The sequence below is a fragment of the Balaenoptera physalus genome (assembly GCF_965194825.1).
Source record: "Balaenoptera physalus genome assembly, chromosome: 16".
In the NCBI taxonomy this organism is placed as follows: Eukaryota; Metazoa; Chordata; class Mammalia; order Artiodactyla; family Balaenopteridae; genus Balaenoptera; species Balaenoptera physalus.
Window position 1 is genome coordinate 38,411,148 of NC_138898.1, and position 18,519 is coordinate 38,429,666.

Sequence of the window (18,519 nt, forward strand, 5' to 3'; positions counted from 1 at the left end):
TCTGACTCTGACACCAATATAAATCACAGATATCTCATTACTTTTGTTAGAGATCTCTCAAAATATTTTTATGATTATCGGCACTTTGAAACTATGTAGTTATCAAACTTGCCATTATATCCCATAATTTAATACATTAATTCAAACAATAAATAATATCACATATTTCCTATATTTTGATAACTATAGCTCATTTAGTTGGTTTTTCATTATTATTTTGTGCATGTAAGAACATAAACAAGTTCCAGAGAAGATGGTAGTGTCAGGAAGTCATAGATGTCCCAGAGCCTGGAATTTAGAGAACATTTGCTCTTCCTTGCTCCTCATTAGGATTATCCAGAGGGCAGGGATATTCTCTTCAGTCCTTAAGATCCTCTACCTAAAAGCCTAGCTCCTAAGTTAGAAATGGGGATAAATAAGTATTCAGTACCTTGAATAGTGGTTTTCTTAGTCTTTATAAAAGTAACTAACAAAATAAACTCCTTCTGCACTTTTGTCCCATCAGGTACCTTCTCAAACCAGATTTCATGAGACGGCCTGATCGAACATTTGATCCCTTCTCTGAAACGCCTGTTGATGGGGTTATTGCAGCCACTTGCTCAGTGCAGGTAAGGTGCTTGCTTTTCACAGAATAGTATAAATGTATATGCAGGTGGTCTTGGAAAAGCCTTAAGAAATTACAACTAAAATATTTAATGTTGGGACTTCCCTGGTGGTTCAGTGGTTAAGACTCCGTGCTCCCAATGCCTGGAACTAGATCCCACATGCCACAGCTAAGAACCCGTGTGCCCACTAAGACCCGGTGAAGCCAAATTAAAAAAAAAAAAAAATTTAATGTCAAGTTGCAAGATCCGTGTGTGGCTCTCAACTTTGATTTTAAATTCTTTCTTTTTTTCTTGAGAAACAAGTTTTTCTACTAGTGACATTATTAGCTGCTTTTAATGAAAAACACCAGATCAAAAAGTATCGAGTAGAGTCTGTGGAGCAACGGGAACTCTTGGCCATTGATGGTGGGAATGCAAAATGATAAACCCACTTTGGAAAACAGTTTGGCAGTTTCTTACAAAACTCAACATACTCTTACCATATGATCCAGCAAGTTGTATTCCTTGTTATTTACCCAAATGAATTGAAAACTTATGTCCACACAAAAACTTAACAGGGATGTTTTTAGCAGCTTTATTCATAATTGACAAAATTTTGAAAGTAACCAAGGTGCCATTTAGTAGGTGAATGGATAAATAATCAGTGGCACATCCAGACAGTGGAATATTATTTAGCTCTAAAAGAAATGAGCTATTGATTCATGAAAAGACATGGATGAAATTTAAATGTACATTACTAAGTGAAAGAAACCAGTCTGAAAAAGTGACACACTGTATGATTCCAACTATTTGAAAAAGGCAAAACTATGGAGATGGTAAAAAAGATCAGGAGTTGGGGGGAGGGATTAGCAGGCAGAGCACAAGGGATTTTAGGGCAGTGAAACTATTCTGTATGATACTACAATGGTAGATACGTGTCATTATACATTTTTCCAAATCCATAGAATGTACAACACCAAGAGTAAACCCTAAATGTAAACTATGGACTTTGGGTGATAATGAAGTGTCAATGTAGGTTCACTGATTGTAACGAGTATACCACTGTGGTGCGAGATACACATAGTGGGGGAAGTGGTGGGTGTGGGGACAGGGGTATATGAGAACTCTGTACTTTCTTCTCAACTTTGCTGTGAAGCAAAAACAGCTATAAAAAATAAAGCTTATTAATGAAAAGATATCTACTATATGATTTCACTTATACTAAATTCTAGAAAATGCAAACTAATGTATAGTAACAGAAAGTAAATCAGTTGTTTCCTCTAGACAGAGATGGAAGAAGGGATGGATTACAAAAGGGCACAAAGGAACTTTGGGAGTTGTTGGAAATATTTATTGTCTTAATTGTGGTGATAGTTTTACAGATGTGCTCATGTGTAAAAACTGATCTCATTGTACACTTTAAACATGTACAGTTTATTTTATGTCAGTTATACCTCGAAAATGTTTCATAATTATTAGCTATTAGATAACGTGAAAAAACCTAATAAATGGCTGTAGTCATTTGGAAAATAAATGACAAATAGGCTCTCCATAGCTTTAAAATAGACAAAATTTAATACTGGTCTTTACAAAAAATAACACTGTCCTATATGAAGATTGTCAACATCAGTTTAGCATTGCTTTTCTTTCTGTGTGTCTCAAGACTTTTGAAAGAATTCAGTAAAAGTGTGGCGTGACAGAATTTCAGAGCTATGAAGTGACCTTAGGGCATATTTGAATCCATTGCTTCATTTCATAGGTGTGGGCACTTAGGTGAAGATGCTGTGGACAGTATTTTTTTGTAATAGATGATTCATGTATAGTTCCCTCTTTCTTTTTCTAGGCAGTTCTCAGAGGCAAAACTGATAGAATAGAACAGTTTTTTGCATATAGTGCTTGCTCAACCATGTTTTAGTTTAATAAGGAATGAATACATTATTTCCATAGATAATTAAAATTTCTAAAGATGAACAGAGACTCTCTTCCTTCCAGATTATTTTTTTTTTGCTACTATTTTTACTTTGCTACTGATGATTACTTTGACTTTACTTCTCTCTCATCCTATTTCTATAGGTCATATCAGGTCAGTTCTTATCAGATAAAAAAATTGGCACATACGTAGAAGTGGATATGTATGGGTTGCCCACCGACACTATCCGGAAGGAATTCCGAACACGCATGGTGATGAACAATGGACTCAATCCAGTTTACAATGAAGAATCATTTGTATTTCGGAAGGTAGGTTATTTTCAATGTGTCAGACTCACTCTGCTAAGTTGGGAACCACATTTTAGTGTAGAGACACTACATGATATAGGGACAGTTATTCAACCCTAAATGTGTTCTTCTAATGCATGAGTTCTGCAGCCATCATGTGATTGTTGTTTCAGTTTGTCCCTATCCTCCTCTTCGCTCTCCTTCCTCCTTGGAGGAGCCCACCTCCCACATGGCAGTGCCCAAGCTCCAGGTTAGCAGTCTACTCAGAGGGAGCCCCACAGGTGGACAGCATCACATGTGGGAGAGCTCTTCCCTGCCCTTGTGGCAGCTGGTGACTTGCACTGTTCCTTTAGCCAAGAAGATGGGTAGTATGTTACACCTAGACTGAGGCCAATAAGTGTCCTTAAATGGGTCAGTTGGTATTGTCCTGTGCCTCCAGAAAGTGTGGTCCCCATTGCTACCCACAGGTCTTGTGTGTCATGTGCTGTTTTTGTCTTTTTGGTTTTTATCTCCTTATTATACCTTAATCCTAAGACCAATCAACCATTCTCTGTAATGATGCAGTTTTTAATCTTGTAACCATTTTCTTTTAATTTGTTTTATTTATTTTTTTTGGCTGTGTTGGGTCTTCTTTTCTACGTACAGGCTTTCTCTATTTGCGGCGACTGGGGGCTACTCTTTGTTACGGTGCGCAGGCTTCTCATTGCGATGGCTTCTCTTGTTGCGGAGCACGGGCTCTAGGCACGCGGGCTTCAGTAGTTGTGGCTCACAGGCTCTAGAGCGCAGGCTCGGTAGTTGTGGTGCACGGGCTTAGTTGCTCCACGGCATGTGAGATATTCCTGGACCAGGGCTTGAACCCGTGTCCCCTGCATTGGCAAGTGGATTCTTAACCAGTGAACCATCGGGGAGGCCCTTAATCTTGTAACCATTTTTTTCCAGTTGTTTCTCTTTCATCAATGGAAGATGTGTTGAAAAATCCGTGCATTGGCAGTGTTATCTCAAAAATGCCTGTGTTTCTTTCTCACTTGTTCTGTCATCCAACCAAAATGCTTTCTTGCTTCTTCTTCAGGCACAGGTTCTCCAAGTGTTTCATGACATACGTATGTCATGCAACACAGATAATCAGCTTTTTATCTTAACAAAAATAGGGATTATCAACTTCAGAGTTGGCTAACCTGTTTACAGAAAGCATATTACAGAAGATCAATATAGTTCAATAAATCAAGCCATTTTGGCATGTAGGCACTCCCTGTTATGTGAATACTATTATCCATGAAACACCCTCCCCCCATTTTCACCTTCTCTTCTACAATCAGAGTGTAGTGTGAATTGCATACACAGCTGTGATGCGTCTTCTTTTTCTTCCCATGTTTTTCAATTTGTTATAGCTGGATCTGTTGTCAGTATGGTCAGTGTTTTGGAGCATAATGAATAATCCCTACACACATTTCTAGAAATTCAGAAAGTTGGCTTCAGGCATTGTTTTAGATGCATAGGGAAATATCAAACTTGGTTTTTCATGCAGTATTACTGGCCCCAGAAACAAGATGCCAATTTTGGGTCCTTCCCTGTTCTTCAGAAGTTACAATACATTGCCTTTCATTGATACCAAGTGCTTTAAATTCATTTTCCTCCTTGCTGGTATTGTTTTTGTTCATTGCACTAATCTCACAAGGTAAGCCCCCATTCACCACGTGAGGAACAACATAGTGACTGAAGTTGGATGCATTTCATCTTGGTTTCTCCTGTTCATCTTCATGAAGTTGGAATTAAATTATAACCTCTAGGCATAAATAAGCAGCCAGTTCATTGTCTAGCTTTAGACATAGTGCTCAAATCAGATGAGATATCTTAGCAGCTCATAGCCAATAAATAGACATTCTTGATTAAAAAACATCGGATTTTTTTTTTTTTTGTCATGTTGCTCTTTAATATCTGAATAGGGCTTCTGCTATCTGAACTCAGATGTTATGGCCATGTATTCAGTTTGGGGATGGCAAGAGTAGATGTCTTGGGTATATGTTAATGTTGTTTTTGTTTTGTTGTTTTTTTGTTTTGTTTTGTTTTTGTTTGTTTGTTTTGTTTTGTTTGTTGTGCTGCACAGCTTGCAGGATCTTAGTTCCCTGACCAGGGATCAAACCTGGGCCCTTGGCAGTGAGAGCACAGAGTGCAAACCACTGGACTGCCAGGGAATTCCCTATGTTAATGCTTCTAGCTGCCCCATCTTACTCTATTTAATATCCCAAAATGTGTTAAAAACTGAGGTGTGCAAGGAAAAGGGGAAATCTAAATTTATATCTAGATTGTCTTTTATACATGAGGTGTTTCTTCAAAGATACTTTCCATATTCTTAAAAACAGAGCTTGATGTCAGAAGCAGCCCAGGTAGTAGAGAGATCACAGGATTAGAAATCAGGAACCCCAGTATTCAGGCCCAGCTGTCACTGACCAACTCTGACATAAAGGAAAGTCAGTTTATTTCTCAGGGTCTCCTTTTGCTCATCCATTACATGGGTGGGACGGGGAAAGATGCCAAGGGTTGGAGTAGTCATCTTTCACATCCATTCATTCCATCTAAAATTTTCAGGAAATGAATTCCAACCTGTTCCATTTGCCTTTCTCAATGGTTTGGGCATTGTAGCTTATACAGTATGCTTTAAGAATGCAAATTGACCATTGGCTTATTTTCACCATAAAGGAGCCTTTCAGAACAGTATGAATATACTCCAGATTCCTAGAGTTGTAATTCTTGGGAGCTGTGTTCCAAAAAGCAACGAAAAGTACCATTTCTTGTTTGCAGGTGATCCTCCCTGACCTGGCAGTCTTGAGAATTGCAGTGTATGATGACAACAACAAGCTGATTGGCCAGAGGATTCTGCCACTGGATGGCCTCCAGGCAGGCTATCGACACATTTCTCTTCGAAATGAGGGAAATAAACCTTTATCACTGCCAACAATTTTCTGCAATATTGTTCTTAAAACATATGTGCCTGATGGATTTGGAGGTAAGTTAAACTTTTAGAATATTTTTGTGTGTGTGTGTGTGTGTGTGTGTGTATATATATTTCCCCCTAAATTGCACGATTATAAGCTATTTCAACGATTGTTTAAAAAAGTCTTTTGCTGACAATGCTGCCAACTCCTATAGTATTGAAGAAATCAGGGATAATTAGTAACCTCAGGTTTCCTAGTAAGAAATGAAAGGGCAAGTCTAGATTATCTTTAAGGTTCTTTCTTATTTTAAAATACTGTAATTTTATGTTGTTTTTCAATTTTCACAAATACATTTGTGAAAAATATATTTACACCATCACTCAAAGTGGGGAAAGACATGAATGATGTAAAACCTTAGATATCTTGTCAGTTGGTTTCACTAAAAAGATTTAAATTGAACTCAACTATCAACATGCCTGGATTTTTTTTTTTCCGAATCACAGGAGAGTTCATCTTCGCACAAAATCCAGTCATCAGTCCATAAAAGACCACCTTTGGACAAAGTCATAGGATTTTGCTTAAACCCAAACATATTAATTTTTTATAACCCCCAACTGTGCCAAGAACATTAAAAGAAAACAAAGATCCTCTATATTTTCAGAATCTATTGAACCAGTACACAAAGTACATCAAATTAACAAGGGTTCAAGTCCTGACTCTCCACTGCTAGCTGAGTGACCATGAGACAGTGACATCACCTTTCAAACCCCTCATTTCCTGGCCTGTAGAGTAAAGGTACCACTACTGTCTCCCTCATAGCATCCTTATGAAGTATGTGCTCATCATTACAGTATATAACATAACAAGGCATATATGCACACACATATATCTGGCTCTAGATGAAGATCTAGTTTCTATGCTATACTGGAACACATCACAGTCTTGTTTGGGGAACTTTAGGTTATTTTGTTGTGTGTTTTTAACAATGCAGACTTCTCTGGAGGGCAGATTTTCTGCAACTAATGCTCAACCTTAACAACCTGATTGCAGGTTCAAAAAGTAAAGTCAGCCACGAGGATTTTTCAGTTGCGAAATCAAGAGTAAAGATTCCTTCCTCCTTCCCTTTGTTTTTCGTGGAAAAGGAAGTCTATTAGAAACTGCAACACAGAGTAACAGATATGAGCACATGGAAGAGTCTGGGACGGGGTGCTATGGGGCTGGGTAAACGGGTCAGAAAAGAGCCAGGGTGATCTGCGTGGGTATTGAGGAGCATGTGATGGCCACGGGGCATCAGCAGATGGATTAAATCAGGTTCCACATACTTGCACTTAGGAAGCAGGCAGTACGTAATACCTAATACATTTTAAAGATAGTTGTATAAACAAATATGTTGGAAGACTTAAAGGTTTTGCCTTTACATGTGTTCATTTTCAAATGAAACTCTAATTTATTCCAGGGAAATGGGCTGTTTGAATAGAAAAGGAAAAGGTATAGTTTGTTGAGCTCCTACTTTGTGCCAAGCACGTTACATAGAGTCCAGAAATGTGAAACTGTTCAGAATGGATGTGAACATATGTAGGTGTATGCTGAAGAAATATCTGTGTTTATCATGTGGCTTAATACTAGTGTCAATATTTATGTAAGTATTGATTCAAATCTCCAAAAATCATCTTGCAAGTGTTCTTTCCTAACAATGTCATTGTAGTATTTCTATCAGAAGCATTAGAAATTTCTGTACTACGTTATCCTTGATGGGATTCTGCAGTTGACATTTTAACCTCAGATGTGACATTCAAAGACTGTTATTTTCAGATTTATCAGTCATTTCTTTTATATGTGAAGAAACCGAGGGCAGATATTATTAGGATTTATTTAAGGGACTTACCTGAAAGTAACAAAATAAGAATATGAGAACTTTTTCCACATTTCTGATCTTCTTTACAGCCTCTTGATTTCCAAAATGCATTTGTATTTCATCTGCTTAACTAACCAACCACATTCAGATCTGAACATTTATGTACTGAGCCAGCACATTAGGAAATCTACAGAGTCTCTGTTGCCTAGAACATTGATATTTGTTGATTCTATAGGAAAGAGTTCAAAATGAAATTCTACACCACTGTACTCCAGCATTTTCTGGGGAAAAAAGAAGAAAGTGGTCGATATACATCATCAGATTTTTATGTGGCTAAAGAGAGACAATATGAATTCATATTCATTCCACAAATGTGTTTAGCAGGTTTTATTCTGTAAAAGGCAAAGTAGGTACAATATGTATCAGAAAAAGATTCTGACAACATAAAAAATTTTTAAAGGGTCATTCATAAATCCACTGCCCAGAGGGAACTCTGTTACCATACTGGTCCCTTTACTTCCAATCTCATTTCTTCTCTTTATTTTATTTTTAATAAAATTGGATCTTACTATGCATACTCAGTTGGATTCATATTTCAGAAACTTAATTTTTTTTCACATAATGGAGAGTATTTTCTCCATGTCATGAATTATTCTTATTGGCTAGATGAGATTCCATTTTATGTATTCTATAATTTATCATGTTATTGAAACATTGAAGTCATTTCTATTTTTCTTTCTTATAAACAATATTGCATCTAAGAACCCTAAATGTAAAGCTTTGGAAATATTAGTGATTGTTTCCTGAAGATGAATTCTTTGAAATGGATTTGTTGCATCAAAGTGTGTATACATATTTAAAGCTTTAGATACAGGTTGACAAATAACCCATCAGCAGTGTATGAGCCATAACTTTTGTTAGCATTTACTAGTTTAAAAAGTAAAACTGGTATACGATTCATGTATTCATTAGATATTTTTTCTCAAAGGAATAGATATTTTCAACAATTATTTAGTACCTACTCTATGAATAGCCTGAGTAAGAGATGTAAAGTTGAAAAAGTCATGTACACTTAACCTCAAGAATTTTCCAACCTTGTACTCATATACATTTTCGTAAGCAGGCATATATGTATACATAGATAAGTGTAACCTGTTCTATAAATGCCCCAAGGGCAGTAGCCAGATGGTATTTGGAACATTGAACCAAGGAGTGATTAATCAGAGTAGGGAGGTTTCAGTAGCTGTCTGGGCCTTGAAAGATGCATAATACATCACAGCAGAGAGGTAGACTGGATTTCTCTCCAGATAGGGAAGCAGCCCAGGCCAAGACTTTGATAAGGAAAGTGCTGGACTTACTGATTCATTCTGAAGAAGCTGAAATACAGTGTGTTTGGCATTAAAACTGAAACGATCTGGTTCCTGTTTGAGGATGTGTCCTCAAAACCTAGTGTTAGTCAGCAAGAACAGTGTGCTGTTCCTTTTGAACAGTTTGGGCACCTTCAGGAAAATATTCTCATTGTCAGGGCACTAAGTAATTTGGTAAATTATGTCTTCTCGGCTTTTAGGTGGGTCAGTTTGTCTAAAATCACTCCGTAATTTTAGATCCAGTTACAGAAGTAAGACCTCTTAGGCCTGACCAAGCTAAGTAAGTCCCAGCTTTTAGAGTCCACCAAATACTTACCCTAGGAATTATTTCTTTAATCAGATTGTTAAAAGCAAACAATTTTTAAAATTATACTGTAGTGGCATGCAGCATTATTTGTATAAAGAAGATTAGAAACAACCTAATCCATCGCTAGGGATTGGTTAAATACATTACAGCCATTCTATAGAATACTGCGTTAATAACCATTAAAAATAATAATTTGGCTCTCAGTATTTGAACATAGGAATATGACGGTGATATATTGCTGCGTGAAAAAATAAATTGCAAAACAATCTCATTATTATTTACAAAAAGCCTTATAACTCTCTGTTTATACTTGTGCATAAAATGCACAAAAAATTCTAGAAGGATACATACCCAACATTAATAGTGTAACCACTATCTGAGAGTAGGGGTGAAGGTTTAGTGGAGCTTCCCCATGACATTGGACAGCGTCCAGGAACATCACAGAGAATTCCCTGTCCAGTATGGCAGGACTCCACTTATTACTTCTGGACTGTGGTAGTGGCATCTCATCATTTCAAATCACGTATTTACAATTATGAGTCAGATTGAGCTCATTTTGTATTTTTTTTTTTTTTTTGTCACATATTCCTGTGCCTGCAAAATACTCTAGTGCCTTTGGTTTGGTTTTATTTTGTTTTAAATTGGGCTGTTCCTCTTTTTCTTAAGTAATTTTTTAAATCAAATTTTAATTTACTCATAAGATCTCTTTCTATTAATTTCTAAAGTGGTCTCATATACATTTCAATGTCTAGATAAAGTTCTATGAATGTAATGGTTGGAGATTCAAAGACTGTCTATTTTTCTTGGCCCAGTAGAATGCTATTTCATTGAGGCCACATAACAGGTACGTAAGAACACTGACGGAGCCCCGTGGCTGTCTAACCTTGGATGACTTAGCATAACATTTTGTTTTAGTGTCCTCATTGCAGCTCAGGGATAACAGTAGTACCCTCCTCATAAGTGAAGATCAAATGAGCTCTTGGAATAGTACCTGACCATAGCAGCCCTCCATTAATTTTTTTTTTTTCATTTTATTTATTTCTAATGAGTTAAAGAAAACTCAATTGGTTCTATTTTCTTCTCCCTAACTTTACCCTTTAATTGGCTGCAGTAAGTTATCTTGTCATAAGTAATTCATCATCCTAAGAAAAGTCTCTTAATCCTGGGCTTACTAAGAAGCTTCAGAATTCTAATATATTAATAATGTTACCATGATTGTCTTTAAGCACCAGCAACTCTGTATTCTACATGATTTTTAAATGTATTTTAAATCTCAGTAATGTCAGGTGGGTGGTATCATTTTATAGCAATAAGAAAAATGTCCTTAAATGGCTTTTCCAAGTTAAGGCAGTTCTTTAGGGAGGGCTTGGGCTTTTGCAGGAGCTTCTGGTCACTTATTTATTGAGCTTCTGTGCTATGAGGTCACCATATGATGATGAATCTCTACTGATGAGGCAACTAGGTACTTCTGCAATTACTCAAAATGCTTCTACTTTCTTGCATGCGGTACTCTTTAGACGCCTTGAACTCTGAGCTGACCCATTCCCTCCGGAACAGGAGATAGGTCCAAAACCAGTATTTTCCACCCTGACCCTCTTCCACTCCTGTGAGTTCCCTGTTTTCATTCCTCACCCTCTCGGGAGACAGAGGCAGGGAATTCCACTTTTCCTTCTCGTTACTATAACAACTCCCAAGATACACAAAGAGATAAGCAAACAAAGATGATTCTGGAAGATTCTGAACTCTTCATAGATCTTTCTGTTCCTGAGCTGCCTAGATGTAAAGTATCTCTGGGCTGAAGAAAAGAGATGAAGTCTCTCAGCTCTCAGAAACAAAACTTGAACGTGAAAAAAAAAAAAATGGTAACATTTAGAAGAAGAATGACTAGGCATGAATCAAGCCTGAGTTTAATTTTTTGTAATATTAGTTTTCTATTGAACATAGAGTAAAACAGTCCTCTCGTTCACTTCCACACACACACACACACACACACACACACAGTAGAAGTACTAGGTTGGGTGCTAAGGTGCATTTTCATTTGTCAAATCCAGTGAGACTCAGTGTGCTGGGTTGTCTTTGCTGCTTTTTCTGTAGGTGCAGACACCACTGACAATGGCTTTTACCTATTGCAGCAACTTTGCCACTGTTAGCCACTGCTGTTGGTGATGGGAGACGGTTCCAAAGCTGATGACAATTAAATGAGTGTCAGTATTTCTTTTTTCCCGCCCACTGTTGCTTTGATGGTTTTTATCATTTGTATTTCTTTTATCATTACTGAGTGGTAGTGAGGAGAACAAATAAGAGAGTCAAAGCCATGCTTCCAGAGTTCATGGATCACCAGTGTGATATTTGTGTCACTACAAGCTGTGTTTCATGAGCCACTTGTCCCTTTTCCCTTGAGCAATGCTTATCACTGCTTCCGCAGCTATAGATTATCTCTCTTCTACAACTAGGCTAATTTTATGTCAGCAAAGACGAAGTGGTTCTTTGTTTATTCTCCCAATTCCCCTTTCTGCCCCCCTTATGATTAAAGATACAGCATGGGGTGGGGGTGTTTCTTGTTCACTTGCCCGGTATCTTCACAGGGTTGCTTTCCAACCTCTTTGCAAAGATAACTGGCTATTTCTTACATCAGATGGTTCCAGAGGAGGAGCAACCTTTATTAATATGCCATTTGTGGGGTATGACCTCAGAATTTCCCAATTCAATTTAAAGATTTACCATTTTGTCCTGTCCTTCGTGGATGCTAAAATGTCTCATTCTTTATATCAAATATTTGTTGAAAAACCAATTCACATAGCAGTGATATCCATTTTTATGACCTCTTCTGAACTACAGAAAATATTAGTTAGAACACCAAGAAGAAAAGCTCTAGTGGGAAGGGAGCAGGATAGATTATGGTGAAATACATTGGGAGTTGCTAGGCTAAGTGAATTTATACATGTATTTATTGCATAGTTCCTTGAGATGCTCTGTGAATGTCTGAGAAAAGGGGAGACGTGAGCATTTCCCAATCTTATTCAACCACAAGATCTTCTGGCCTCTGAACCTTCTGTATCTTCTAGCATTACTGGAAATGCAGTTTGGGAAATGATCAATCATTTGGTAGAAGCTAAAAGAGCTAATCCAAAATCATAGTTATAGAATTCGTTGATCTTTACTAGCATCACTTTGAAGCCAACAGGGAACATGTATTTTTCTGCTGCCTTTACCTGTTGATGAAGTAGAAACAGTAGAGTGGGGAATGGAAGGGAACCTGGGCCAGGAGTGAGCACATGGAGGGAGGGGAGGGTGTCACAGGTGCCATGGTTGGTGCTCACCACTGAGACACCCACGTGCCTTGACAAACAGTGGTTAAACAAACAAGCAAACAAACAAAACCCAGAGTTCTCCTAAAAAGCCAATAAGTATCTGGAAGTCTGTACTAAGGAACCGCCATCTTCTTTGCAGTTCTTGGGGATACCTAAATTGATGCTTTCAACTCTATATGGAAGTGAGAAAACACGGGCAGGAAGGAGGGAGGAGAAAAACAGGAGTATACATGGAAATTCTTCATCAGGAGACCAGCATTTTGGAAATGGCACTAAACCCCAAAATAGTTGGTATATTTAAAAAGTATAAATAAGTAAGACTGGTAGACTTGAAACAACAGAAACTTTTATTCTCTCACAGTTCTGAAAGCTAAAAGTTTGAAATCAAGCAGTCAGCAGGACCATGCTCCCTCTGGAGACTCTTAGGAAAATCCTTCCTTTCCTCTTCCCAGACCCTCCTGGTGGCTGCCCGCAGCCCTTAGTGTTCCTTGGCTTGTAGCTGTATCACTGCAATCTGCCTCCATCATCACCTGGCCTTTCTTCTCTTTGTCTCTGTGTGTCCTGTCCTCTTCTTATAAACATACTAGTCATGGGATTTAGGGCCAGCCTTAATCCAGGATGGTTTCATCTCAGACCTTCACTAATTACATGTGCAAAGGCCCTGTTTATGAATAAGGTCACATTCTGAGGTTCTGGGCAGACATGAATTTTTGGAGGCAGTGTTCAACCCAATGAGCCCTCTTGATTCTGCTTTATTTTCTCGATACTCATTTTTTCCATTAATTATTCTTCAATAACTATTTTAAAGCTTATTAGGAACAAAGTTTGTTAGGAATGCCCATCAGGCATATAGGTTGTTATATTATATATCTGAACTGCTAATTTCTGATTTAAAAATGATGAAGAAATCATTTTTTGCACTAACATATTCCTTGCAAAGTCATCTTTTATAGAAAAATTGAAAGTCCATCTAAATATCTAGCAGTGGGGAGTAGTTTTATACATAAACTCAATGGAACATTGTCTACTCACTAAAGATAATTTTCAGAGTTCTACAGATATAAACTAATACATCTAAAAAGCATATTATATAATTTTTTCTTCCAGTTGTATTGAGATATAATTGACGTACAGCACTATGTAAGTTTAAGGTGTACAGCATAATGATTTGATTTATATACATCATGAAATGATTATCACAGTAAGCTTAGTGAACATCCATCATCTCATATAGATACAAAATTAAAGAAATAGGAAAAAAACCTTTTCCTTGTGATGAGAACTCTTAGGGTTTATTCTCTTAACAACTTTCATATTTAACATACAGCACTGCTAATTATGTTTATCATGTTGTACATACGTCCCTGGTACTTATTAATCTTATAACTAGAAGTTTGTGCCTTTTGTATAGCCACTCTGATAGGTGTGAGGTGATATGTCACTGTGGCTTTGATTTGCATTTCCCTGATGAGTCATGATGTTGAGCATCTTTTCATGTGTCTGTTGGCCATTTATATGTCTTCTTTGGAAAACTGTCTATTCAGATCCTTTGCCCTTTTTTTTTAAATCAGGTTGTTTGTTTTTTTGATGTTGAGTTGTATGAGTTCTTTGTATATTTTGGATATTAATCCCTTGTCAGATTTATCATTTGCAAATATCTTCTCCCACTCAGTAGATAGTATTTTTGTTTTGTTGATGGTTTCCTTCACTGTGCAAAAGTCTTTAGTTTGATGTACTCCCATTTGTTTATTTTTGCTTTTGTTTCCCTTATATGAGGAGTCATATCCGAAAAAATATTATTAAGACTGATGTCAAAGAGCTTACTGCCTATGTTTTCTTCTAGAAGTTTTTTGTTTTCAGGTCTTACATTTAAGTCTTTAATCCATTTTGAATTTATTTTTGTGCATAATGTGAGAGAGTAATCTAGTTTCATTCTTCTGTATGTAGCTGTCCAGTTTTCCCAATACCATTTATTGAAGTCTGTCTTTTCCCCATTGTATATTCTTGCCTCTTTTGTCACAGATTAATTGCCCATATAAGTGCAGGCTCATTTCTAGGCTCTCTATTCTGTTCCATTGATCTATGTATCTGTTTTGGTGTCAGTACCATACTATTTTGATTACTGTAGCTTTTAGTATAGTTTGAAATCAGGGAGTGTGATACCTCCAGCTTTGTTCTTTAAGATTGTTTTGACTATTCAGGGTCTTTTGTGTCTCCATATGAATTTTAGAATTATTTGTTCTAATTCTGTGAAGAATGTCATTGGTATTTTTATAAGAATTACATTGTATCTGTAGATTGCCTTGGGTAGTATGGTCAATTTTATCAATATTAATTCTTCCAATCCATGAACACAGTATATCTTTCCATCTGTTTGTGTCATCTTCAATTTCTTTCATCAGTGTCTTTACTTTTCCAAGTATAGGTCTTTTATCTACTTAGTTAGGTTTATTTCTAGGTTTTTTTTTTTTTTTGATGTGATTGTAAATAGATTGTTTTCCTGCTTTCTCTTTCTGATAGTTTGTTGTTAGTGTACAGAAAAGCAACAGATTTATGTATATTAATTTTGTATCCTGCAATGTTACTGAATTCATTAATGAGTTCTGGTGTTTTTTGGTGGCATCTTTAGAATTTTCTATGTATAGTATCATGTCATCTGAAAACAGTGACAATTTTACTTCTTCCTTTGCAATTTTGATTCCTTTTATTTCTTTTTCCTGTCTGATTGCTGTGGCTAGGACTTCCCATATTGTTTTGAATAAAAATGGCAAGAGTGGGCATCCTTGTCTTGTTCCTGATGTGAGAGGAAATGTTTTCAGCTTTTCACTATTGAGTATGATGCTGGCTGTGTGCTTGTCATATAAGGTCTTTATTATGTTGAGGTATGTTCCCTCTATACCCAGTTTGTTGAAGGTTTATAATCATAAATGGATGTTGAATTTTGTGAAATGTTTTTTCTGCATCTATTGAGATGATCATGTTACTTTTTTAAAATTTTATTTTATTTATTTTTTATACAGCAGGTTCTTATTAGTTATCCATTTTATACATATTAGTGTATATATGTCAATCACAATCTCCCTGTTCATCACACCACCACCACCACCCCCTGCCGCTTTCTCCCCTTGGTGTCCATACATTTGTCCTCTACATCTGTGTCTCAATTTCTGCCCTGCAAGCTGGTTCATCTGTACAATTTTTCTAGGTTCCACATATATGCGTTAATATACGATATTTCCTTTTCTCTTTCTGACTTACTTCACTCTGTATGACAGTCTCTAGATTCATCCACATCTCTACAAATGACCCAATTTCGTTCCTTTTTATGGCTGAGTAATATTCCGTTGTATATATGTACCACTTCTTCTTTATCCAGTCATCTGTCGATGGACATTTAGGTTGCTTCCATGACCTGGTTATTGTAAATGGTGCTGCAATGAACATTGGGGTGCATGTGTCTTTTTGAATTATGGTTTTCTCTGGGTATATGCCCAGTAGTGGGATTGCTGGGTCATAAGGTAATTCTATTTTTAGTTTTTTAAAGAACATCCATACTGTTCTCCATAGTGGCTGTATCAATTTACATTCCCACCAACAGTGCAAGAGGGTTGCCTTTTCTCCACACCCTCTCCAGCATTTGTTGTTTGTAGATTTTCTGATGATGCCCGTTCTAACCGGTGTGAGGTGATACCTCATTGTAGTTTTGATTTGCATTTCTCTAATAATTAGCGATGTTGATCAGCTTTTCATGTGCTTCTTGGCCATCTGTATGTCTTCTTTGGAGAAATGCCTATTTAGGTCTTCTGCCCATTTTTGGATTGGGTTGTTTGTTTTTTTAATATTGAGCTGCATGAGCTATTTATATATTTTGGAGATTAATCCTTTGTCCATTGATTCATTTGCAAATATTTTCTCCCATTCTGGGGGTTGTCTTTTCGTCTTGTTTATGGTTTCCTTTGCTGTGCAAAAGCTTTTAAGTTTCATTAGGTCCCATTTGTTTCTTTTTGTTTTTATTTCCATTACTCTAGGAGGTGGACCAAAAAATACCTTGCTGTGATTTATGTCAAAGAGTGTTCTTCCTATGTTTTCCTCTAAGAGTTTTATAGTGTCCGGTCTTACATTTAGGTCTCAAATCCATTTTGAGTTTATTTTTGTGTATGGTTTTAGGGAGTGTTCTAATTTCATTCTTCTGCATGTAGCTGTCCAGTTTTCCCAGTACCACTTATTGAAGAGACTGTCTTTTCTCCATTGTATATCCTTGCCTCCTTTGTCATAGATTAGTTGACCATAGGTGTGTGGGTTTATCTCTGGGCTTTCTATCCTTTTCCATTGATCCATATTTCTGTTTTTGTGCCAGTACCATATTGTCTTGATTACTATAGCTTTGTAGTATAGTCTGAAGTCAGGGAGTCTGATTCCTCCAGCTCCGTTTTTTTCCCTCAAGACTGCTTTGGCTATGCGGGGTCTTTTGTATCTCCATACAAATTTTAAGATTTTTTGTTCTAGTCTGTAAAAACCGCCATTGGTAATTTGATAGGGATTGCATTGAATCTATAGATTGCTTTGGGTAGTATAGTCATTTTCACAATATTGATTCTTCCATTCCAAAAACATGGTGTTTCTCTCCATCTGTTTGTATCATCTTTAATTTCTTTCATCAGTGTCTTATACTTTTCTGCATACAGGTCTTTTGTCTGCCTAGGTAGGTTTATTCCTAGGTATTTTATTCTTTTTGTTGCAGTGGTAAATGTGAGTGTTTCCTTAATTTCTCTTTCAGATTTTTCATCATTAGTGTATAGGAATGCAAGAGATTTCTGTGCATTAATTTTGTATCCTGCAACTTTACCAAATTCATTGATAAGCTCTAGTAGTTTTCTGGTGGCATCTTTAGGATTCTCTGTGTATAGTATCATGTCATTTGCAAACAGTGACAGTTTTACTTCTTTTCCAATTTGTATTCCTTTTATTTCTTTTTCTTCCCTGATTGCCATGGCTAGGACTTCCAAAACTATGTTGAATAATAGTGGTGAGAGTGGACATCCTTGTCTTGTTCCTGATCTTAGAGGAAATGCTTTCAGTTTTTCACCATTGAGAATGATGTTTGCTGTGGGTTTGTCGTATATGGCCTTTATTATGTTGAGGTAGGTTCCCTCTATGCCCACATTCTGGAGAGTTTTTATCATAAATGGGTGTTGAATTTTGTCTGGGATGGGCAGAAGAGGAGATGTTTACTTTTCATTTTATACATTTGAATGTTTATCATGTGCATATATTATTTTCTATTATAAAAGAGAAAAAAATTAAGAAAAAATTTAAAAATCATATGAATGTAATTAGGAAGGTGATTCTGCTAGGGGTAAACTTAAAAACATACAACGTTTAAAAGTTGTAAATTATGTACTGCTTTAATGGTATGAGAATAATGATTCCTTCTGTAATTTTGATAAATTATACAAAATTGTATGAAATTCCATTTGAAAGTACTTGGAACTCTTCAATTGATGTTATGTAAAAGACGATTATCTTTTTTTTTTTGGCCACACCGGGAGGCTCATGGGATCTTAGTTCCCCGACCAGGAATTGAACCTGGGCCACCACAGTGAAAGCACCAAGTCCTAACCACTGGACTGCCAAGGAATTCCCTAAAAGATGAAATCTTGAAATATTTCTCCAGTGTTTTCTCAGCTGTAATTTGCACTCACTTTATCTACATGGTACCAAAATTGGCTTTAAATATGCGTGTTCCTTCTGTATCTAAAAATAAGGCTAGTGCTGGTGGCGTCTACTGTGCTCCAGGTACTTTTTCATTGAATGCTCATAGTGCCTCTGCAGGGTGGGTGGTATCAGTTCTAATTTTCTATGAAGAAACTGAGGCTGGAAATATTGATCAACTTGTTAAAAGTCACACAAGTAAAGAGACCCCAAGGCAATTCGCTTAGCTTGAC

General features: G+C 36.7%; 1 protein-coding gene and 1 long non-coding RNA gene across 9 annotated transcripts in view; one reads left to right on the forward strand and one right to left on the reverse strand.

The window, feature by feature from the left end:
- Nucleotides 1–18,519, forward strand: part of PLCB4 (phospholipase C beta 4) — a 422,682-nt gene that overhangs the window by 368,700 nt on the left and 35,463 nt on the right. For all 8 annotated transcript variants that reach the window (XM_082428193.1, XM_082428195.1, XM_082428194.1 and 5 more), the window contains 3 exons: nucleotides 506–608; nucleotides 2,658–2,822; nucleotides 5,601–5,805. In XM_082428193.1, coding sequence (XP_082284319.1) covers nucleotides 506–608; nucleotides 2,658–2,822; nucleotides 5,601–5,805 — 473 coding nt within the window. The remainder of the gene's footprint in view (nucleotides 1–505; nucleotides 609–2,657; nucleotides 2,823–5,600; nucleotides 5,806–18,519) is intronic.
- The window catches only part of LOC309644516, a 578,167-nt gene that overhangs the window by 120,499 nt on the left and 439,149 nt on the right, over nucleotides 1–18,519 (reverse strand). The window lies entirely within an intron of this gene.